Here is a 25537-nt window from a genome sequence, read left to right as displayed (position 1 = left end):
ATATGCAACTTTTCCTTTCATGCGAACACTTAAAGGCCATTGTAGGGTTATTAATTGGCCTAATTTTAATATCGTTGTATCTCAGGGAAGAGGAAGGCCTAAGGAGAAGAAGATGAGAGATGGGGAAGGGCTGGTTGGTGGCACAGTCAGAACACACACACACACACACACACACACACACTACGTTTGTCATATGTGCGTAGTTCCTGGCACTCCAAAACAATTACAGCAATAACAATAGTAAGATCACGAGAAAAGCTTCACATTTTGGATATAATAATGAAAAAGTTTGAAATATTTTAGGAATTATCAAAATGTCACACAGAGACAGAAAGTGAGCAATATGTTGTTGGAAAAATGGCACTAGTAAATTTGCTCAATGCAGGTTTGGCACAAATCTTCAATTTGTAGAAAATTCATTGTGAAAGAGTAAAGTGTAGCACAATACAAGGACGTATATTTTTACATAGTTACAATGTTGAATACCAACCTGCGTTTACATGAGCAGTCAATTCATCTATATGTTGAAAGTCTATGAAGTGACCTGTTTTGCAAACTCAGTATTTAAGAAAAATGTAGTTACCAAAATACTCAATGTGAATGGAGATATAAATATTATCTTGCCTCTCTGAGTCATTCAGGAAAGATTTAGCATTTTTTATAATAGGGATTCTGTAGTATTCTCTCAATGTTTCTAAATGCAGCAACTATGACTTGGCAGAGGCAATGATAACAGTTTTTTCCTGCTACCAACAATAATCTCCAAAAGCAGAAACTTCATATTTACAGTTGCTTGATATAAAGGGATTTATGGCACATTAAAAAGTTCATTGCTTTTTCTGTCAGTACCTGTATGTGAAATACTGTGAAAAAAATATTTTATAGTTATTATTTTGAAGTATATCATGAGAGCCTCCACTATAATGCCTGGTAATTAATATCAGCAGCAAAACACATTGCTGTCTAAATTACTGCCCATATTCTTCATTTCTTCATTTAACGTAGCACTTCAATATTAGCATCTATGTTAAATATCTTCCTTAAATTATAAAAGAAGCCAATTTTGAAACCTAATTACAGTGATATGATAAAATATTTTCTATATATGAATGGTTCCTAACATATTTTTCATCAGAATGTTTTTTTTTAATAATAGACAAAAGAGTAAATTAAGACAATGTGATCGATCATTATATTTGTTAAGACACAATTTTTTTTTTTTTTTTTGAGACAGAGTCTTGCTCTGTCACGCAGGCTGGAGTGCAATGGCACACTCTTAGCTCACTGCAACCTCCACTTCCTGGGTTCAAGCAATTCTCCTGCCTCAGCCTCCCAAGCAGCTGGGATTATAGTGTGCCACCACGCCCAGCTAATTTTTGTATTTTTAAGTAGAGATCAGGTTTCACCGTGCTGGTCAGGCTTGTCTCGAATTCATGACCTCGTGATCCACCCGCCTCAGCCTCCCAAAGTGCTGGGATTACAGGTGTGAGCCACCATGCCTAGCTGTTAAGACACAGTTTTACAGCTACTGGAATTATAATCATTTTTGTTTTATTTTCTTGCTTTGTTTTGTTTGTTGTTTTATTGAAACTATTATACCTAGAACACAAAAAAAAGTTTTTAATCCTTAAGAAAAATAAAGTAACATACTTGTTAAATATAAAAACACTCTGAAAAAAATTGTAAGCCATAAGCAAGAACTGGAAACCAAACCACCTCTACTCACTCACATTTTTGGTAATGAAATTTATTTTTATAGTTCCTAACTACCGAGACTAAAGCAATGCATTATCTACCTTTTTGGCCTATCATGAGCCTTCACAATTTCACCAGCAAGATTTTCAAGGATATTTCTTTTGCTGAGCTCCCCCTACATTATATCCCCAACATCTGTGGTTGTGAAAGAATCCTTTATTTCTCAAAAGTTTTATACCTACTAAGTTTACTACCATATTATTGATCAATATTATATCTGTAGCTGGTTTGTAAAGGATGATCAATTTATATTGCATTTGTCACACTAAGCATCTGTCTTCTTAAGTAAAAGTCTGACTTAATTAGAACTATCAGCTTATAAAATTGTTAGTAATAATAGGCTTCCTGGTGTAAAAGGCAGCATTTTAACTACATTTCTGGGAGGCCAATATTTATCTAATTGTGGCTGTTACATGGCCAAAAATAAGATAGATTGTCTAATTATGGTTACTTACTAATATAGTTAGGATTACTTATTCTAGAAAATGAAGTCTCTGTTTTCATCTTTTTTGTTTTTTGCATTAATGTTTGTCAACCATTGTGACAGGAAAAAGAATTAGAAATTTAACTTGTTCTTATTTCAATCAGTTCCATTCATATAATCCTTTAAGAAAAGTGAGGGCCTTGAATTCTAGAGTGACTAGTAAAAGTGTTAAAAAAAAAAAAAAAGAAATTTGAAAATTGGCTTTTTTTCTGATATGAAATTCCTAGAGTTTATTTTTACTCTTGGAGCTTGATGATAGGACATATGGCATATAGTCATGTATACTCTAATATTCGATATCTATTTTATAAAACAAAAATGTAAATAAAGAATTGAGAATTTGGTCTCCATGTCATTAGTGACATAATTTGCATAGACAATATTTTTTTACTTCGGTCTTAAATTCCAAGAGAATGATGAAGTTTGAATAATATAAAATGGTATGTTTACATTCTAAGGCATAAACTTGCTAAAATTACAATTACTCTTCAATTATCTAGTCATTAATTTCAATAATGGTGCATATAATTTGAGAGAAGATGAATAAGAAAAGCATAGTTTCTGTCTGTGAAGTTATATTCCTGAGAACTCAATTCTGGAAGAATTACTTTTAGCAAAATAGGAGAAAAATATGTTAAATAACTGAAGAAATGTGTGAAAGAATAAAAGGTCGTTACAGTCATTAAGTAAAACAATGAAGACAGCACACTCAATTCAATATCAATTAATAGCATTATATGTACCAATAACTGATATGATAGCTTTGTTTTGGGATCGTTTTTATATTTTCAAAGAATTGTTCATAGATTGGTTTTTATGCATAGTACATAATATAAAACAAAAGCGAATTTCTGCCTGAATGTCTAACCCCCTGTTAGAGAAAACAGCTCTAACCAAGCTGGTTTTTTTTACTTTATGATTCACAAGTATGAAGTCACATCAAATGGTATCATTGGTTCTAGAGGTAAAGAATGATGTCGCTGTCCTTTTTCAGTTCTGTTTTTTAAACTTTGCAGTAATCTTGGTTCAATTTTTGTAACAGTGGTTCATTGATGTTCTGTTTTGTTCTTTTCTGTTTTGTTTTAAGCCACTGTGTTTTTATGCTTTTTGTTTAAAGCCAGTGAGTTCATTTTTCTTTATTGCGGTAAAACATACATAATATAAAATTTACCATCTCAAATATTTTTAAGCATATAGGTTAGTGGTATTAATACATTCATAATGTTGTGTATCCAACACTATCATCTGCCTTCCTAACAGTTTCCATCTTGTAAAATGGAAACTCTCAATATATTGGAAAATAACTCTCCATTTACCCTGAATATTTATGTGTTGAAACCTAATCACCTGTGGTTAGGTATTAGAGTGTTGATCCTTTTGGGAGGTGGTTAGGCCATGAGGGCAGGGCTCTAAAGAATGAGATTAGCGCCTGTAAAAAAGAAGTTCAGGATTGTTGTCTTGCTCCTTCTGGTTGTGAGGACATTGCCAGGAGCTGATGCCTGAAGCAAGAAACTGGCCTTCCTCAGACACTGAATCTGCTGGTACCTTGATCTTGAACTTCCTTGCTTTTAGAGCTGTGAGAAATAAATGTTTAAAATCCACCCAATTTATAGGTATTTGTTATGGCAACTCAACTGGACTAAGAAATCTCCTCCCCCAGTCTCTGACAACCACTATTTTATTTTTGTCTCTAAAAGTTTAATTTCTCTAAGTACTCTATATGAGTGCAAACATAAAGTACTTGTCCTTTTGTGACTAGTTTATGTCAGTTAGCATAATGTCCTCAAAATTCATCCATGTTGTAGCTTATGTCAGAATTTCATTCCCCTTAAAAGCTGACTGATATTCTATTATACTGTATGTATAGACCTCATTTTGCTTATCCATTCATCTGCTGATGAATACTTGCTTTGATCCCATATTTTAGCTGTTGTGAATCATGCTGATATGAATGTGGATGTACAAATATATCTGAGACTCTGCTGCAATTAGGTATACACTCAGAAGTAGAATCCCTGGATCATGTAGTGATTTTACTTTTAAAATTGTGAGGAACCAACTATACTGTTTACCACAGTGACTGTGCCATTTTGCATTCCCTCCAACAATGCTTAAGGGTTCTAATTTCTCCACATTCTCACCAACACTTGTTATTTCTTTTTTTAAGTAGTAGCTCTTCTAATGGGCATTAAATGTTATCTCATTGTAGTTTTAATTAGCATTTTACTAATGACTCATGATGTTGAGCATTTTTATGTGCTTATTGGCAATTTGAATATTTTTGGAGAAATATCTATTCAAGTTCTTTGCCCATTTTTGAATTGAGTTATTGCTTTTTTGTTGAGTTTTAGGAGTTTTTATACATTCTCCATACGGATTGCTTATCAGCAATGTGAGTTACAAATATTTTCTTTCATTTTGTGGGTTATAGTTTTACTGTTGCTATTTTAATGCACAGTTGGAAAAAAATTTATGATTCCATTTGTTTTCTGTTGTCATCCATGCCTTTAGTCTCATACCCAAAAAATTACTGCCAAATTCAATGACATAAAGTTTTGTCCCATGTTTTCTTCTAAGAGTTTTCTATTTTTAAATCTTACATTTAGGTCTTTGACCCATTTTAAATTAATTTCTGTATATAGTATAAGGTAATGATCTAACTTTATTCTTTTCATGAAAATATCCAGTTTTCACAGCAACACCAATAGAAAAGACTATTCTCCATTGAATGGCCTTGCCTCCTTTCACCAAATATTTTTACTTGATGCAAGGGATATTTCTGGGTTCTCTGTCCTCTTCCATTGATTCATATGTCTATTTTTTTTACCAGTACCACACTATTTTGATTGCTAGAGCTTTGTAGTGACTTTTGAAATCAAGAAGTGTGAGTCTTCCAACTTTGTTCTTTTTTTTTTTCCCCCAAGATTTATTGTGGCTATTTAGGGTTCCTTGAGTTACATATGAATTTTAGAGTGGGTTTTCTATTTCTGTAAAAAAACAAATGCCATTGGGATTTTGATAGAGATTGCATTGAATCTGCATATGTTTTTGGCTAGTTTTGATGTAGTAAAAATATTAGGTCTTCCAATTAATGAACATAGGATGTATTTTCATTTATTTATGTCTTCTTTGTTTCTTTGAAATGTTCTATAGTTTCCATTGCACAAGTCCTTTAAATCCTTGGTTAAATTAGCTCCTAAGTATTTAAATGAATTCTTATGTATTTTATTGTTTTTGATACTATTATAAATGGATTTGTTTTTTTGTAATTTCTTTTTCAAAATGTTCATTGTTGGTGTATAGAAATGCAACTGATTAGCTGGGTGTGGTGGTATATTCCTCTCATGCCAGCATTTTGGGAGACTGAGGTGGATCACTGAAGTCCAGGAATCTGACGTTGCAGTGAGCTATGATCATGCCACTGTACTCCAGCCTGGGTGACAGAAGAAAACTGAAGAAAGAAAGAGAGAAAGAGAGAAAAGGAGGAAGGGAGGAAGGAAGCAAGGGAGGAGAAAGAGGAAGAGAGAGAGAAAGGAAGAGGAGAGAGAAAGATAGTGAGAAAGAAAAGAAAAGAAAGAAAGAAACTGAGTGTGTTGACTCTGTTGCTTGCTTACTTTTCTGATTTTATTTATTTGTTCTATCAGCTTTTTAACATGGGATCTTTAGAGTTTTCTACATGATTTTCTATCATCTGCAAACAGAGGTAATTTCAGTTTGTCCTTTAAAATTTGGATGCCATTAGTTTGGGGTTTGTTTCATTGTACCTGAAACACCTTTAGCTGAAACAATCTTTTGCCTTTTAGAATAAGCTGCCTACCTTTCACTGATAGCTGCATTTTTGAATGAATATATTCTAAATCTTTATTCATTTATTTTATTTCAAAGCAGTCTAAGTCCTGTCATGACAGGCTTGCCTTCCATATAGAGCTTCCTGCATTGTCTGTTAGACATTGACCAATTTGATTTAGGCATGGAGTCCAAGTCAGTGTTTCGGAAAGGGGCTGATCTGCAAACTTTTTTACAAGCTACACAATAGGATTACATTGTTTCTATTAAAATATAAGTTGATGCACAACTTCCTTTATTGAAAAAGTCTTTCTCAAAAAAATTAGCAGCTGAACTTCACTGTGATGTTGGCTGATTTTTTGTAAATATAAGTTTTCAACTCCTTTGAGTAAATACTAAGGTCTGTGATTACTGTATCATATGGTAAGAATATGTATTCTTTTGTAAGAAACTGCCAGACTGTTTTCCAAAGTCGCTATGCCGTTATGCATTCCAACAGCAATGAATGAAAATTCACACTGCTATGCATCCTGACCAGCATTTGGCGGTGCAAGTGTATTGGATTTTGGCCATTCTCATAGTTGTATAGTGGTACTTTATTGTTTTAATTTGCATTGCCTTGATGACATGATGCACAGCATCTCTTGAAATACTTAATTTCCATCTGTTTGTCCTCTTTGGTGAGGTATCTGTTATCTTTTGGCACATTTTGAAAATCAGGTCATTTATTTTCTTGTTATTGTCTTTGTAGAGTGTTTGTATATTTTCATTAACAATCATTTATTAGATGTGTCTTGGCAAATATTTTCTCCCAGACCATAGTTTTTATTTTCTTGACAGTGGTCTTTGCAGAACAAAAAATAATTTCAATCAAATTCAGCTTCAAAATTATTTCAGTAATTATGCCATTGGTGTCATATCTAAAAAGCTATCAACAAGCGCAAGGTCATCTAGCTTTTTTTCTATATGATTTTGTAGGCGTTGTGTAGTTTTGGACTTTGATGTCATGTGATTTAGATTTGGATCTAAACCTGTTATCTGGAATGTGTGGGTTGCTTGAAAATTTAACTTCTCAGATTTAATTTCCTTATCTATAAAAAGTAGATAATGATAATACTTTACAAATTTGTTGTAGGGATTAAATGAAGTAATAAGCATGTGAAATATGATAGCACAATCATACTGAATTAATTAACTTAAGTTGGTTTTACTTTCCATTGCTTTAACAACCCAAAGTCAACAGTGGTCCAAAAATACTACAGGATTAAAAAAAAATTATTGATAATATATTTTACATACTTGTGAGGTACATGTGAGGACATGTTACATGGATAGAAGGGGTAATGGTTAAGTAAACATTACCATGAATATTTATCATTTCTATGTGTAGGTAACATTTCAAGTCTTCTTTTTTTTAGCTATTTTTATTATATAGTACATTGTTGATAACTATAGTCTCCCTAATCTGCTATCAAGTATTAGGGTTTATGTCTTCTATCTAACTGTACCCACTAATTAACATATCCGGTATCTATCTCTACTTCCATTAGGTCTAATTTTTATCGCTTACATATGAAAAAGAACATGTGGTATTTGTCTTTCTGTGACTGTCTTATGTCATAGTAAGGTAAAGTCCTCCAGTTTAATCCATGTTACTGTATGACATTATTTCAGTCACTTTTATTGCGGACTGTCACTCCATTATGTATATATGCTACATTTTCTTTACCCATTCATCCATTAATGGACACATATGTTGATTCTATATCTTTGCTATTGTGAATCATGCTGTGATAAATGTGCAAATTCAGGTACATATCACTTTGATATATCGATTTCTTTTCCTTTGGATAAATATCCAGTGGGATTTGTGGATTGTAATAGTTCTATTTTTAGAGTAACTGCCATGATGTTTTCTATAGTTGGTGTACTAATTTACATTCCCTCTAGTAGGGTAGGAATTACCTTTTCTCAGCATCTTCACTAGAATCTGTTTTTTTTGTTTTGTTTTTGGTTTTGTTTTTTTTTAATTTTTTTGGTTTATTTTTGGTCTTTTTAATAGCCGTTCTAACTAGGGTAAGGTGATATCTCACTGTGGTTTTGATTTGCATTTCCCTAATGATTAGTGATGTTGAGCAGCTTCTCAGGTGCCTGTTGGCCATTTGTATGTCTTCTTTTGAGAAATGTCTATTTATGTCCTTAGGCTACTTTTAATGAGATTTTTAAAAATTTGGTACTTGGGTTCCTTGTATGTTCTAGATATTATCTTTTGTCAGATTAATGGTTTGAAAGTATTTTCTCCCATTGAACAGGTTGTCTGTGCATTCTGTAGTTTCTCTTGCTGTGCAGGTGCTTTCTACTTTAATATAGTCCCATTTGTCTATTTTTGTTTTAGTTGTCAGTGATTTCAATGTCTCAGCCATGAAATCTTTGTCTAGACTGATGTCTTAAAGTGTTTCTCCTATGTTGTTTTCTCATTGGCTTTATAGTTTTACATTTTACATTTAAGTCTTTAATCCATCTTGGGTTTGTACCTGGGTAGAGATAGGGGTGCAGTTTTCTTCTTCTGCATATGATATTTAGTTTTCCCATCACTATTTATTGAAGATAGTATCTTTTCCCCAGTGTATGTTCTTGGAACCTATACAGAAAGTCAGTTGGCTGTAAATATGTGGATTCATTTCTGGACTCATTATTCCATTCCATTGGTCTATATCTGTTTTTATATGAATACTATACTGTTATTGTTACCATGGCCTTGTATTATATTTTGAATTTGGATAATATAATGCCTCTATCTTTGTTATTTTTGCTTTGGATTGCTTTGGCTATTGTGGCTCTTTTTTGGTTTCATATAAATTTTAGGATTTTTTTTTCTAATTCTGTGAAAGATGATTTTAACATTTTGATAGAGATTATAGTGAATCTGTAGGTAGCTTTGAGCAGTAGAATCATTTTAATGACATAATTCTTCTGATTCATGAACACAGGTTGTCTTTTCAATTGTTTGTGTCCTCTTTATTTCATCAGTCCTGTAGTTGCCCTTACAGAGATCTTTACCTTATTTGTTAAATTTATTCCTATTTTTTGTAGCTATTGTATGTGGGATTGTTAAGATTTCTTCTCAGCTGGTTCACTATTGGTATATAGAAACACTACTGATTTTTACGTGTTGATTTTGTTTCCTGCAACATTACTGAATTTATTAATCAAATCTAGGAATTTTTTGTGAAGTCTATTTTTCTAGACCTAAGATCATATCATCAGCAAAGAGGGACTTTGACTTCCTGTTCTTTCAATGTAGATGCCTTTTATTTCCTTTTCTTGCCTAATTGCTCTGGCTAGGAGTTCCAGTACTATGTTGGTGTACTGCTGGATTCAATTTGGTAGTATTTTGTTGGAGATTTTTTCATCTACCTTCAGGGATTTTGGCCTGCTGCATTGTGAGCCTGACTCCGGGGAAGGTGGAACCACTGTCAGTGGGAGGAGCTTAGGCAGGCACCTGTGGGGCAGGTGATCTCCCCTTGTTTCGGTCCCATAATAGCCTGCACTAGCAGCAGCAGCAGCAGGGAGATTTGTCCTCAGGGTGTATGAAAGTGCCCAGCCTCCCACCTTGGCCAGCTGTACCAGAGGTGGTGTTAGCCCCAGGGAAGGCTGCAGTTCTTTGGGAACTGAGCTTTCAGAATGGCACCATGTTGCACCTGCCCAGACCTCAGAAAGCTGTGGAACCCAGAATGAGTTTCTTCTCTGGAGCAATTCCTCTACATAATATCAAGGCAGCTTTCTGTGTTAGTCTTAAGGCCCCTAGAGAGTCAAGGGGTTTTCTCATGCCTAGGATTATTGAAGTCATTGGTGTGGTTGTGAAGCCCTGGGGGGTCAGTCACTCACGCTTTTCCTGCATCTGCAGCTTCTTCCTTTATTACAGTATTTTGAGAGAGGAAGAGGGACTACATTTACATCACTTTTATTACTGTATATGATAATTGTTAAATTTTATTAGTTATTGTTGTCCATCTCCTACTATGCCTAATTAATACATGAAAATTTATCATAGGTGTGTATGTATAAGAAAAAAATAGTAAATATAGTATTCAATACTATCTGCAAGTTCTGTCATCTGCTTGGGGTCTTGAAATGTACCCTGCATAGATAAGTGGGGACAACAGTAATGAATACAACTCAGGAACAGCCAAATAGAAAAGACGCAGTGGATGAGGACTGACATAGGTGAGGTTTAGATCTTACACGCACTCTTCAGGCACACAACCCTGCCAACACTTCTATGTGTTCATGGAGAGAGAGGTTGTCATACACTAAGTGTAGCAATTTAACCTTTTTTAATGGACAGTGGAAGAATTTGATTCACTGACCTGATACTCTAACTCCTAGCTTTTCTTTTATAAATATTGCATTTATAAATAATCAAGAGCACAATTTTTCCTTAAATGACTTTAATCCCAGCAAAGAAACAGATAACAAGTATTTGGTTGGGCATGCTTTTGACTTGGGAAGACAAGGCTCAAGAGGAAATCACTCTAATGAGTATATATTTCTCAGTGCCCCTGTAATGGTTAAATAATTAAGAATGTGCTTATATGAAGTCCTACAAATAGACAAGACTGTTTCAACTCCTCTTTCAACTGTAAGTGATTGAAGAGAGCCCCATGCATATCTAACGTCCATGGTCACACACTCCCTTAAATATTTAAAAACAGGCTATACTAATATTCCTTTATAGTCATTTGAAGGTTTTATTATTTAAGCATCTTTTATTATTTTTAAAATTAAAAATGTTGCTTTGCCTACAGTTTTGGTAACTCATTGAAACTGGTGATTGGTTTTCATGAAATAAAGGCAAAATTTTATTCATACTATCAAAAAATACATGAACTACTCTCTGATCCTCTTAATAAGAAATATACACAAATACACATTTTCCTATAATCTTGTATTTTCATGCATTATTCTTCCCAAATAAGGTAGACATCTGTATATGGATTTAAACATTAGGACTAAGTATTTGGAAACCTTGCCGGACATCTTGAGCCAGTAGATACAAAAAGAAAATGCCAAAATCAGAATTCATTTTGGGCATTTGTTACTTAATGGCTTTATTTCTACTAACACTTAAATATATTAGAATAATACATGGGTAATACCAAAATTAATGTGCATGAAGTACATTGCCATATAAACTGGAATTTGATTTAAAATTCTGTAGCATTTTAAATTACTTATTTTTATTCTAATACTTCGATGCTTTCCATAAAGCATGACTTTTACTTACTACCATTGCAAGTTTGTGAATTGTAAATGATGGCGTGAGTCGGTCAACCCTCTATTTTAATTGATAACTTTAAATAGTAAGGCAAGATTTTCAAAGTCATCTTTTAGTCATGAACTACTGGTAGTATTTGCAATTGGAAATAATGTGACATAGGTTGTTTTCAAGAACATACATTCTGGAATCAGATTGTCTCATTTGAATTTTTAGTCTGCTACTTTTTAGCTGGGCGACTTAGCTTAATTTTTCTGTTCCTCTTTTTCTTCTATAAATGGGTTATTGTTGTTATAAAAAGATAATCTGTGTGAATATCTTAACACAATATCTAGCATTTAGTAAATGTCCAAGAAATATAATTTTATTTTTATTTTTATACTCTTCTTCCTTTAGTATACATGCAGTGTGGTCGTTTGATAAATAGGCTTTTGAACCAGATATTTTAGTATAAGTGATAAAACTCATGTAATTCATTTTCTTCATGTTAAATATTTCCTAACATTCAGAATAAATTTTATACCATAAAAAACTGATTCTATCAAACTAGTGAGCTCTAACTTTTTTTTTTTTTAACACCTGAAGCTTTCTTTCATCATATTTGAAGTTTTCACACTATACATTTAATGATAACTGCAAAGCCCTATCCTTCTCACTGGTTATTCCAAAGAATGAAATGTCAAACTATTAATAGCTAGTATGCTTAAACTGCACCTTCTTATCAGGAGTTTTCCACTGGCAGACTTAAGTGCACTATAATGAGTGTGCTTGGTTTCAAATAATTTAGCTTTTTTGAGGTGAAGAAACTACCCTGGAACCAAAGTAGTATGGGAAGTCTTTTAAACAAAAGGCCTTTTAAATAGCCTTTAATTTAGGGATGCTTTCCAACTCAGACTCTTAAACTTTATGAAAATACACTGTGTTTGAAGAATTTTAACCCAACATTGTCATTCGTCCTTTCAGGCCATTGAAAATTGAATGGGCTGAATATTTCAGGTGTGGACAAATGACGTTCATATATAGAGAGTCTAGAAAAACCCCATATTTGGTAAAAATTCATTGAGTTGAATAGTTTCAAAAAATTCTCACAAAAATCATTTATAAAAAGGTAAATATATATTTTGGGAGATTTTACCATGAGGCATAATTTATTACACTGATAAACTCTTCCACTTAAAGGGAAGTTTCTTTTTTCATAGGAAGAAAAAAAGTAGCTGCAAACACATTTAGCTTTCTTAGGAAAATACAAATATAACCTGAGAGCAAACGTGTTTTCACTGTTTAGCATTTGACTCCAGTATCATTAATCTTTTTTTTCTTTTTATTTTTTAAATTGTACTTTAAATTCTGGGGTACATGTACAGATCTTACAGAATTGTTGCATAAGTATGCACATATGCTGTCTCCTTCCCCCATCATCTATATTAGGCATTTCTCCCAGTATTATCTCTCCCCAACCTCTCCACCCCCCGCTGTCCTTCCCCTAGTCCCCCAACCCACAATAGACCTGGATGTATGATGTTCGTCTCCCTGTGCCCACGTGTTCTCATTGTTGAACACCTCCTATGAGTGAGAACATGTGGTGTTTGGTTTTCTGTTCTTGCGTCAGTTTGCTGAGAATGATGGTTTCCAGATTCATCCATGTCCCTACAAAGGACACAAACTCATCATTTTTTATGGCTGCATAGTATTCCATGGTGTATATGTGCCACATTTTCCTTGTCCGGTATATTATAGATGGGCATTGGGTTGCTTCCAGGTCTTTGCTATCGCAAACAGTGCCGCAATGAACATACGTGTGCATGTGTCTTTATAATAGAACAACTTATACTCCTTTGGATATATACCCAGTAATGGGATTACTGGGTCAAATGGAATTTCTATTTCTGGGTCCTTGAGGAATCGCCACACTGTCTTCCACAATGGTTGAAGTAATTTACACTCCCACCAACAGTGAAAAAGTGTTTTTTAATGATCACCATTCTAACTAGTGTGAGATGGTATCTCAATGTGGTTTTGATTTGCATTTCTCTAACAACCAGTGACGATGAGAATTTTTTCATATGTTTGCTGGCCTCATAAATGTCTTCTTTTGAAAAGTGTATGTTCATATCATTCACCCACTTTTGTATGGCTTTGTAGGTTTTCTTCTTGTAAATCTGCTTTAGTTCTTTGTAGATGCTCAATATTAGCTCTTTGTCAGATGGGTAGATTACAAATTTTTTTCCCATTCAATTGCTTGCTCGTTCACTGTAATTGTTTCTTCTGCTCTGCAAAAACTCTTAAGTCTAATTAAATCGCATTTGTCTATTTTGGCTTTTGTTGCCAATGCTTTTGGTGGTTTAGTCATGAAGTCCTTGCCTATGCCTAAGTCCTGAATGCTTTTGCCTAGGTTTTCTTCTAGGGTTTTTATGGTGTTAGGTCTTACATTTACATGTTTTATCCATCTGGAGTTAATTCTAGTTTAAGGTGTAAGGAAAGGATCCAGCTTCAGCTTTCTGAACACGGCTAGGCAGTTTTCCCAACACCATTTATTAAACAGGGAATGCTTTTCCCATTGCTTGTTTTTGTCAAGTTTGTCAAAGATCAGATGGTTGTAGATGTGTGGTGTTGCTTCCAAGGCATCTGTTCTGTTCCACTGGTCTGTATCTCTGTTTTGGTACCAGTACCATGCTGTTTGATTACTGTACTGTAGCTTGCAGTACTAGCTTGAAGCAGGTAGTGTGATGCCTCCAGCTTCGTTCTTTTTGCTTAGAATTGACTTGGCTATGTGGGCTCTCTTTCGGTTCCATATGAAGTTTAAGGTGTTTTTTTCCAGTTCTGTGAAGAAGGTCACTGGTAGCTTGATGGGGATAGCATTGAATCTATAAATTACTTTGGGCAGTATGGCCATTTTCATGATATTGATTCTTCCTAACCATGAGCATGGGATGTTTTTCTATCTGTTTGTGTCCTCTCTTATTTCCTTGAGCAATGGTTTGTAGTTCTCCTTGAAGAGGTCTTTCACATACCTTGTTATTTGTATTCCTAGGTATTTTATTCTCTTTGTAGCAATTGTGAATGGGAGTTTGCTCATGATTTGGCTCTCTGTTAGTCTGTTATTGGTGTATAGGAATGCCTGTGATTTCTAAACATTGATTTTCTATCCTGAGACTTTGCTGAAGTTGCTTATCAGTTTCAGGAGATTTAGGAATGAGATGATGGGGTCTTATAAATATACAATCATGTCGTCTGCAAATTGAGACAATTTGACTTCCTCTTTTCCTAATTGAATACCCTCTCTTTCTTTTTCTTGCCTGATTGCCCTAGCCAAAACTTCCAATACTATGTTGAAAAGGAGTGGTGAGAGAGGGCATCCTTGTCTTATGCCAGTTTTCAGAAGGAATGCTTCCAGTTTTTACCCATTCAGTATGATATTGGCTGTGGGTTTTTCATAAATAGCTTTTACTATTTTGAGATACGTTCCATCGATACCTAGTTTATTGAGCGGTTTTAGTGTAAACAGCTGTTGAATTTTGTTGAAGGCCTTCTCTGCATCTATTGAGATAATCATGTGGTTTTTGTCTTTGGTTCTGTTGATGTGGTGAATTACGTTTATAGATTTGCATACATTGAACCAGCCTTGCATCCCAGGGATGAAGCCAACTTGACGGTGATGGATAAGCTTTTTGATGTGCTGTTGCATTCGAAGACTTTTGCATCAATGTTCATCATGGATATTGGCCTGAAGTTTTGTTTTTTTTTTCTGCTGAGTCTCTGCCTGGATTTGGTATCAGGATGATGTTGGTCTTCTAAAATGAATTAAGAAGGATTTCCTCTTTTTGTATTATTTGGTATCTTCATTCCACTTAAGGATTACATTCCAAACCTGTCTACCTGTGAACTATTAAATTCCAACAATATCCTGTTCATTGGACTGCAATGTTCTGGCTCCCAGATGCCTTGGTTCTCAATGTATTTGCTTTTCAAGTTTCAAGTTGTCCTAGCAAATCAATCTGTTGGCTGTCTTCTCCCATGAGTTTCCTTCTGAATTATTTTCTTCCTGAACCAGCTTAGACTGTTCTTTACACTGTGCCTGCTCCATGTTTTTCCTCTTTGTCCTTTTGACTCTACTCCTAGTGTTAGACTCTTGACTTTTGAGGGATATAAGGCATTGTTTCAGTTACTTCTTGATGTGTAACAAACTACTCCAATACTTTAGAGATTAAAATAACTATATTTTATTATATCCGATTATAGTAATTCTAATTAGTGGATGGCTGATCTAGTCTCCAGTGTTCAAGATGGTTTCATATGTCTGGAAGCATGTTAGGGGACAATGGGAAGTCTAAGCTAAACTCTGCCTTCTCCTTCTCCATATTGTCTCTGGGCCTCTTCACATGGCTTCTGCAGAGGAGTAGGTGAAATTTTACATGGGGTTTAGAGCTTCTAGAGTAGGCATTTCAAAAGATAGGAAATGGAACTGCCAGACTTGTGTCCTTGTCCCAGAAAGGATCCCCACATCTCATTATTTATGATTATTCTCCTTAAAAGCTTTAATTTTCTCTAACCCCATAAGTGATTATATTTAAGAGTAAAGTCCATATTTGGTATTTTATTTATTTTTTGTCTGTATTCACTCTGAGCTAGCTCAATAACTATAACCTGCAATCAGGCCTTTCTTCTGAGTTTTAGATCCATATTTTCCCTTGACAATCAGACAAATGTTTCTGGGCATGTAATAGACAAAATATTATGTAAAACTTATCCAATGTAAACAAGTAAAAATTCTAGACAATATTGTAAAATTAATATTAAAAATTTAAAATATTTATTTGAAAAATATTTTATCAAATTTAATGAAAGAAGTACAGTGAGGTTACTTTTGCCTTGAGGGCATTTGCTGAACAAGGGCAAGTTTGAGCCTCAATTCTAATGGCATCTTTAGGCAAGGGGTGCAGATCTTAAAACCCAGAGTATTCACTGGGGGAGAGATATGTTGGCAGAACTTTCTCCCAAGAATGAGGAACCCAAATGATTATATCTGTAGGGTAGGAGTAAAGCAGAATTAAACCCAACCTACACATTCCCACTCCCAAGGAAGTGCAAGAAACGTGTGACTTTGAAATGAACAGGATGGGATGTTGTGGTAATCCGTTCTTGAAATTATAGTCACAAGTTGACCTTTTTACAGATTTTTTTTTTCCTTATTAAAGTCCTGGGGTGCATGTGCAGAATATGCAGATTTATTACATAGGTATACATGTGCCATGGTGGTTTGCTGCATACATCCCCACTGTCATATACATTAGGTATTTCTCCTAATGCTTTCCCTCTCCTAGCCCCCAACAGGCCCTGGTGTGTGATGTTCCACTCCCTGTGCCTATGTGTTCTCATTGTTCAGCACCCAGTTATGAGTGAGAACATGTCGTGTTTGGTTTTCTGTTCTTGTGTCAGTTTGCTGAGAATGATGGTTTCCAGCTTCATCCATGTCCCTGCAAAGAACATGAACTCATTCTTTTTTATGGCTGCATAGTGTTCCATGGTATATGTGTGTCACATTTTATCCAGTCTATAATTGATGGGCATTTGGGTTAGTTCTAAGACTTTGCTGTTATGAAGATGGCTGCATACTATTCCATGGTGTATATGTACCACATTTTCTTTGCCTAGTCTATAGTTGATGGGCATTCGGGTTGTTTCAAGGTCTTTACTATTGTAAACAGTGCCGCTATGAACATACGTGTGCATGTGTCTTTATAATATAATGATTTATAATCCTTTGGGTAAATACCCAGTAATGGGATTGCTGGGTCAAATGATATTTCTAGTTTTAGATCCTTGAGGAATTGCCACGCTGTCTTCCACAATGGTTGAAGTAATTTACACTCCCGCCAACAGTGGAAAAGCATTCCTATTTCTCCACCATCTGTTGTCTCCTGATTTTTTAATGATTGCCATTCTAACTGGTGTGAGATGGTATCTCAATAAGGTTTTGATTCGCATTTCTCTAATGAACTGTGATGATGAGCTTTTTTCATGTTTGTTGGCTGCATAAATGTCCTCTATTGAGTAGTGTATGTTCATATCCTTTGCTCATGGGTTTTTATTTTTCTTGTAAATTTGTTTAAGCTCTTTGCTGGATATTAGTCCTTAGATTGCAAAAATGTTTTCCTATTCTGTTGGTTGCCAGGTCACTCTAATAATAGCTCTAAGAATAGAGATTTGCTGTGCAGAAGCTCTTAAATTTAATTAGATCCCATTTGTCTTGGCTTCTGTTGCCATTGCTTTTGGTGTTTTAGACATGAAGTTTTTGACCATTCTTATATCCTGAATGGTATTGCCTAGGTTTTCTTCTAGGATTTTTGTGGTGTTATGTCTATGTTTAAATCTTTAATCCATTTGGAGTTAATTTTTGTATAAGCTGTAAGGAATGAATCCCAATTCAGCTTTTTGCATGTGGCTAGCCAAATTTCCCAACACAATTTATTAACTAGGGAATCCTTTCCCCATTGCTTGTTTTTGTCAGGCTTGTCAAAGATCAGATGGTTGTAGATGTGTGGAATTACTTCTAAGGCCTTTGTTATGTTACATTGGTCTATATCCCTGTTTTGGTACCAGTACCATGCTGTTTGGATTACTGTAGCCTTGAAGTCAGGTAGCATGACCTCTCCAGCTTTCTTTCTTTTTTTTTTTTTTCTTTTGGCTTAGAATTGTTTTGTCTGTGCAGGCTCTTTTTTGGTTCCATATGAAATTTAAGGTGGTTTATTCCAATTTTGTGAAGAAAGTCAATGGTGGGATTGGGATAGCATTGAATCTATAATTTGGGTAGTATGGCCATTTTCATACTGATTTTTCTTAACCATGAGCATGGAATATTTTTCCACCTGTTTGTGTTGTCTCTTATTTCCTTGAGCAGTGGTTTGTAGTTCTCCTTGAAGAGGTCCCTCACATCCCTTGTTAGTTGTATTCCTAGGTATTTTATTCTCTTTGTAGCAATAGTGAATGGGAGTTCACTGCTGATTTGGCTCTTTAACTCAAATTCAAGCAACTTGATGATTCAAATAAGCCTCAAGTCATGCACTTAATGTGTTCCTAGACAGCGATGTCCATATTTGCATGTGGACACAAATTTTCTCTGGAGAGAGAAACCATCATTTTAGGCATCAAAATAGCCTATAAATATTTGTAAAGGGCAATAAATACTACAGAATTGAATTTGTCAAAATTAAGGCATACAGGAAGACAGTACTGTGAATGAAAACCAACAGGAAAATTTCCTCAAAACTTCAATTAAAATTATCAGGCAGTATAAAACAATTACTTTGTTTAAAGAAATATGACAAGTTTAACTACATTTTCAGGTAAATGTGGTGTTGGAGGTATACAAAAAACTACACAGAAATTGAATTAAAAACACAGTATATATTTTGCAGATTAAGCTGAATTGGAGAAAAAATTTTTTACTCAGAAGAATGTATTCATAATGTAGTGCAGAAACACCAACAAGTAGAAAATTTGGAAGAGGTGTTAAAAGACACCAAAAACAAAATGAACAGGGGCATCTAATGATGATATAAAGAAGGTGTTAAACAGCTAATGATGAGAATTTTCCAAAATTTCCTTAGATGAAAGACACCAAAGTTAACAGATTTAAGAAGCCCAACAAATTCCAAACCCGTAAGTGAAAAGAAACCCATCCCTAAGTACCATATATTGAAACTGCAGAACAGCAATGACAAAAATGTTTTAATAGTAGCTGGAGGAAAAAAAAGACGTTCACGTCAAAGTGTGAGACTGTAAGTTGATCTCTTTACACCAAAAATGGCCATCTGAAGATAGTGGAATTATGTAATGATGTGCTGAAAGAACAAAGCCCGCCAACCCATAAGAAAAATTTAATGTTTTATCATCTGTTTATAAAACATTAAATATCTATCCATGTAGATGACACATATGTGTATATAAAACATTAAAAGATATATACATGTCTTTTAATGTGTATATACATAAATTTATAATTATATATGTATAGTACATAAATTCTAGTGTGTATATGCACATATAGACACATATGTATATGCATATACAGATATGTCCATTTATGTGTATATGTACATATACACACATGAAAAATGAAAATTTTTCATATACATGTATATGCACATATGTATGTGTGTGTATATATATAAACATATACATGTATATACACACATATATACATACATATACTCTGGGACCTCTATTTACTTCCCCACATCTCTAATTATGAATTATTATCGCATGCTTAAGTGTTGGATCGCCTCAGGAAAACATAGCACTATTGTGTATGGTGTCCTATAGAGAACTTCAGTCTCCGGACATAGCATTAAGAGCTCTTGCTTTCATAGCCCCACAAACTGAAATACAATTTTTAGAAAATCATGATCAGAGAATCCACTAAAAATATGATAGATCTAAATGATAAGACACAAGGAAAGTGGTCACAGATGGAAAGTCTATAATGAAAGAAGGAATGAAGGGCAAATAAGCTAGCAATATCTGGGTATTTTTAAAAATACTATAGATATACAATATTATACTATAATAATATAATGTACTTTTTTTTTCTTTTTTTTGTGACACAGAGTCTTGCTCTGTTGCCCAGGCTGGAGTGCAGTGGCACGATCTAGGCTTACCACAACCTCTGGCTCCCAGGTTTAAGTGATTCTTCTGCCTCAGCCTCCCAAGTAGCTGGGACAACAGGCATGCTGGCTCATTTTTTTTATTTTTAGTAGAGACGGCTTTTCACTCTGTTGGCCAGGCTGGTCTTAAACTCCTGACCTTGTGATCTGCCCGTCTTAGCCTCCCAAAGTACTGGGATTAGAGTCATGAGCCACCACGCCTGAATATAATGTACAATAGACAATTTATTAAAAAAAAAAAAATTGAAATTCATGACTCAGTAACACATGTGAAAATGAGAATAAAGGGAACAAATTATCTTTAGATTACTGTTTTCTTCAGTGATATGTAAGGGTATTGATAGATAAGTTTGCATGTTGCAAGCTTTGGGACAATCAGTGATAGAAGCAGAGTAAATAAGTCTTCGGTTAGTAGCATTAAAAGATCAGAATGATAATATAATCCATCCATCTAAAAGAAGGCAATAACAAATAGTAGAACACAAATAGTACAAAGTAAGTTACAATAAATTTAAGGCAGAAATCTAATAAAATAAAAGTAAAAAATAAGTAGATACAGTAAATGTCAGTGAATAAAGTGCTAAGTGCTCTGGGTAAAAAAAATTATTGACAGACTCTTAAAAAATCTTAAACAATAAAAAGTCAGCTCAGGATGTTTAAAAGAGATGCTTGTAAAATATAAAGATACTGAAAGTTTAAGAATAAAATGATGGGAAAAATATCATGTACAACTAATAACAAAATAAATGCCAATGTAGCTATAATAATGATGTTAGACTATATATATATATATATATATATATATATACACACACACACACACACATATATTTCATATATATATTATATAAAGCATTGCTGGTGATAGATTGTAGTGATAAAGTATTCAATATTCAATTCATGGACAACATAAAAGAAGTGTAAATTCATATGTACTGAATAGCATAGCCTCAAAATAGGTAAGGTAAAAAGGAGGTAGGACTATAAGGAGTATTTTTTAAATTAGGATCTAAAACTAATAACTTTCTTAGAGGAGTTTAACATACTCTTCTAAATTAATTCAACTGGAATAACTAGGCAAAACTAAATGAATACACAACTATATAGATGATTTGGACAATTCCTAGGTATTAGACTTGATCCAATAGATACATATCACACTTCAAAAGTCCAGACTATTCCTTATTAGTAGGTATACCCGGGACAGAAATCTATTACATATTGTGCCATACAGCAAATGTTAACAAATTCAGGGGATTGAAAACATGTGGACTATTTTCTCTGACTACAATTCATTTAAGAAAAACAATCAAAAGCAAAGAGAAAATAAAACATTACACCTACGTTTGGAAATGAAGAAACACTGCTTCTCGATACGGATTGAAAGGTGCATGAAATTGACACACTCAACAGATTCCAGTCTATTTCTCCTTTCCCTCACGGTCTTCATGACTGGCACTATTATCCACTTCATAGCCTAAGGCATTATTTTTGGTCCTACTGACCTCACCTTAGCTCAGGCTTTCACCAATGATGCAGTTTTTTTGGCAGCTTGTCTCTTCACTGTAAAAAAGAAGTATATTGATAATATTAGAATTAATAGGATAGTTTAACAATATTTTCTGAAAAAAGTAAGACAGATTAGTCAGCTCCACTAGTTTCACCTGCAAATACATTTGTAAAGCAATGAGGCTCATTTACTTTCTACCCTCTGGAAATTACATTTCCCAACCCAAGCTAAAATTTCTGGGCTTAACTATGTTCTTCATTCACCTCTTACACTCCTCCTCTATTGCAGCAAGTGTTATTAAAAATGGCTTCTTCTAAGAATAGCTGTTGGCTTATTGCAAGTCACATCTTTCGTCTGTTTTTGTGTATCTTTTCTACAGATCCCCCTGCAGTGGAACCAGCATTCTTGGAAATCCGGCAAGGACAGGACCGAGGTGTCACTATGAGCTGCAGAGTACTGAGAGCCTATCCAATAAGGGTGCTGACCTATGAGTGGCGCTTGGGCAATAAATTATTACGGACGGGTCAGTTTGACTCTCAGGAGTACACAGAGTACCCTGTGAAGAGTCTTTCCAATGAAAACTATGGGGTTTATAACTGTAGCATCATAAATGAAGCTGGAGCTGGGAGATGCAGCTTTCTTGTTACAGGTAGGATTCCAGATATTATCTTCTTATATATTTTGTTTTTTTTAGAGCAAAAACTTTTATACCTATGTCAATATAAGATTGAAAACATTTTATAAATTAATGGAGCGTAGAACAGCTTGACTCCTCGAGTTTGAGCTCCTACACATTTATTTTCAAGGCAAGTTTAATAGTTAAAATAGTGCATAGGCCTATAAAATTACGTAGAAGTTTATCTGCATTCTAGTAGAATTAGTGAGGGAGGTTGGTTACTGTATGAATTTCACATAACTCGAAAATTTGAATCTAACAGGAGAGAGCTAGGGAACAGAAGTATACAAAGATCCATACATTTGTAATGCACAGAACAAATCTTTCAAAATAACGCTGTTTACTGCTGAGACCTAAATTTAATTTAAAAAAATTTAAATTTTAGCTTTTACAATTATTTTACTCTTCCACTTACTGTAAATCTTGTATAGTCACCCCAAAGTATACTTCATTTAACTATACACCAAAATGTACAGAAACAATTATTCCTCTTTTTTAAAAAAACAATATGTTTATGATGTATGTTAGAGTAAGGGGGCTAAAAGAGTGGAGTTGTGTTTACTTAGATATCAGAAGGCATGTGAGAATAGTTTCCTGCTAGGAAAAAGGAGAAAGTAAGCCAAGGTATTTTGGAAACTGTGATGAGCCTAGCTTATAGTATATTATCCAAGTTAAAGATAATTAACTGGATTGCTTGCAAGATGGCCAAATAGCAACAGCTCTAGCATGCAACTCCCAGCAGGAGCAATGCAGAAGGCGGGTGATCTCAACATTTCCAACTGAGGTACCTGGTTCATCTCACTGGGACTGTGGATAGACAGTGGATACAGCCCAAGGAGGGGGAGCTGAAGCAGGGTGGGGTGTTGCCTCATCCAGGAAGCACGAGGTGCCGGGGAACTCCCTCTCTTAGCCAAGGGAAGCGATTAGGGACTTTTCCTGGCACTCTGTCACTGTGGTCCAGAACCACCGCCACAAAGACCAGCAAGCTAAGATCCACCAGCTTGAAATTCTCCCAGCCAGCACAACAGTCTGAGCTTCACCTGGGACATTCAAGCTCAGTGGGGGAAGGGGAATCTGCCATTGCCAAGGCTCATGGAGGCTGTTGTAACCTCGCCAGTGTAAACAAAGTTGACAGGAAGTTTACACAGAGACTGGGAAGAGCCCACAACAGCTCAGCAAGGCCTCTGCAACAGACTGGGTCACTAGACTCCCACCTTGCTGGGCAGGGCATCTCTGAAGAAAGGCAGCAGCCCATCACAGACTTATAAATAAAGCCCCCACCTTCCTGGGACAGAGCACTTGGGAAAAGGGGTGGTTGTGGTTCCAGCTTCAGCAGACTTAAATGTCCCTGCTTGGCAGCTCTAAAGGGAGAAGCAGATCTCCCAGCATAGCATTCAAGGGACAGACTGCCTCTTCAAGTGGCTCCCTGGCCCTTGCGTATCCTTACTAGGAGGACCCAGCAGGGGCTGACAGACACCTCATACACGAGAGCTCTGACTGGCATCTGGTGGGTACCTTTCTGGGATGAAGCTACCAGGAGGAAGGAACAGGCAGCAATCTTTGCTGTTCAGCAACTCCTGCTGGTGATTCCCAGGCAAGCAGGGTCTGGAGTGGACCTCCAGCAAACTCCAGTGTACCTGCAGCATGGGGACCTGACTGTTAGAAGGAAAACTAACAGAAAGGACATCCATGTAAACCACCAATGTCAAAGACCAAAGGAAGATAAATCTATGAAGATGGGAAGGAACAGTGCAAAAAGGCTGAAAATTCCAAAAACCAGAATGCCTCTTCTCCTCCAAAGGATCACAACAACTCCTCACTAGCAAGGGCACAAAACTGAATGGATAATGAGTTTGATGAATTAACAGAAGCAGGCTTCAGAGGTTGGGTAATAACAAACTTCTCCAAGCTAAAGCAGCATGTTCTAACCCAATGCAAGGAAGCTAAGAACCTTGAAAAAAGGTTAGATGAAATGCTAAGTAGAATAAGCACCGTAGAGAAAACCATAAACGACCTAATGGACTTAAAACACACAGCACGAGAACTTCATGAAAGATACACAAGTTTCAATAGCCAAATCAATCAAGCAGAAGAAAGGATATCAGCGACTGAAGATCAACTCAATGATGTAAAGCAAAAAGGCAAGATAAGAGAAAACAGAGTGAAAAGAAATGAACAAAGCCTCCAAGAAATACGGGATTTTGTGAAAAGGCTTAATCTACATTTAATTGGTATACCTGAAAGTGATAGGGAGAATGAAAACAATTTGGAAAACAACAACACTCTTTAGGATATTATCCAGGAGAACTTCACCAATCTAGCAAGGCAGGCCAACTTTCAAATTCAGGAAATACAGAGAACATCAGAAAGATACTCCCTAAGAAGAGCAAACCCAAGACACACAATTATCAGATTGACCAGGGTTGAAATGAAGGAAAAATTGCTAAGGACAGCCAGAGAGAAAGGTTGGGTTACCAACCAAGGGAAGCATTATCAGACTCACAGTGGATCTCTCAGCAGAAACCCTACAAGCCAGAAGAGAGTGAGGAGTCAATATTCAACATACTTAAAGGAAGGAGTTTTCAACCCAGAATTTCATAGCCAGTAAACTAAGCTTCACGAGTGAGGGGGAAATACAATCCTTTACAGACAAGCAAATGCTGAAAGATTTTGTCAGCACCAGACCTGCCTTACAAGAGCTCCTAAAGGAAGCACTAAACATGGAAAGGAACAACTGGTACCAGCCAAAAACATACCAAACTGTAAAGACCATCAAGACTATGAAGAAACTGCATCAACTAACAGGCAAAACAACCAGCTCGCCTCAAAATGGCATGATCAAATTCATGCATAACAGTATTAACCTTAAATGTAAATGCACTAAATGCCCCAATAAAAAGACACAGAATGGCAAATTGAATAAAAAGTAAAGAACCATCAGTGTGCTGTATTCAAGAGACCCATTGCATGTGCAAAGACACACATAGGCTTAAAATGAAGGGATGGAGGAAGATTTAACCTACCAACCAAAAAAAAAGTCCAGAACCGGAGGAGTTCATCACAGCCAAATTCTACCAGAAGTACAAAGGAGCTGGTATCATCCCTCTGAAACTATTCCAAACAATAGAAAAAGAGGGAATCCTCCCTAACTCATTTTATGAGACCAACATCATTGTGATACCAAAACCTGGCAGAGACACAACTAAAAAAGAAAATATCAGGCCAATATCCATGATGAACATTGATGTGAAAATCCTCTGTAAAATACTGGCAAACTGAATCCAACAGCACGTCAAAAACCTTATCCATCATGATCTTAATAGGTTTCATCCGAGGAGGCAAGGCTGGTTCAACATATGCAAATCAATAAACATAGGTTCATCAC

At 35.3% G+C, this 25537-nt stretch overlaps 1 protein-coding gene across 3 annotated transcripts in view; it reads left to right on the top strand.

Moving 5' to 3' along the window:
- The window catches only part of MDGA2 (MAM domain containing glycosylphosphatidylinositol anchor 2), an 863364-nt gene that overhangs the window by 713940 nt on the left and 123887 nt on the right, over positions 1–25537 (top strand). For all 3 annotated transcript variants that reach the window (XM_032244515.1, XM_032244514.1, XM_032244516.1), the window contains one exon: positions 21856–22125. In XM_032244515.1, coding sequence (XP_032100406.1) covers positions 21856–22125 — 270 coding nt within the window. The remainder of the gene's footprint in view (positions 1–21855; positions 22126–25537) is intronic.

This window comes from Sapajus apella, unplaced genomic scaffold, assembly GCF_009761245.1.
Source record: "Sapajus apella isolate SASKATOON/1434 unplaced genomic scaffold, GSC_monkey_1.0 scaffold55, whole genome shotgun sequence".
NCBI lineage: Eukaryota > Metazoa > Chordata > Mammalia > Primates > Cebidae > Sapajus > Sapajus apella.
This window is presented reverse-complemented; position numbering and strand designations above follow the sequence as displayed.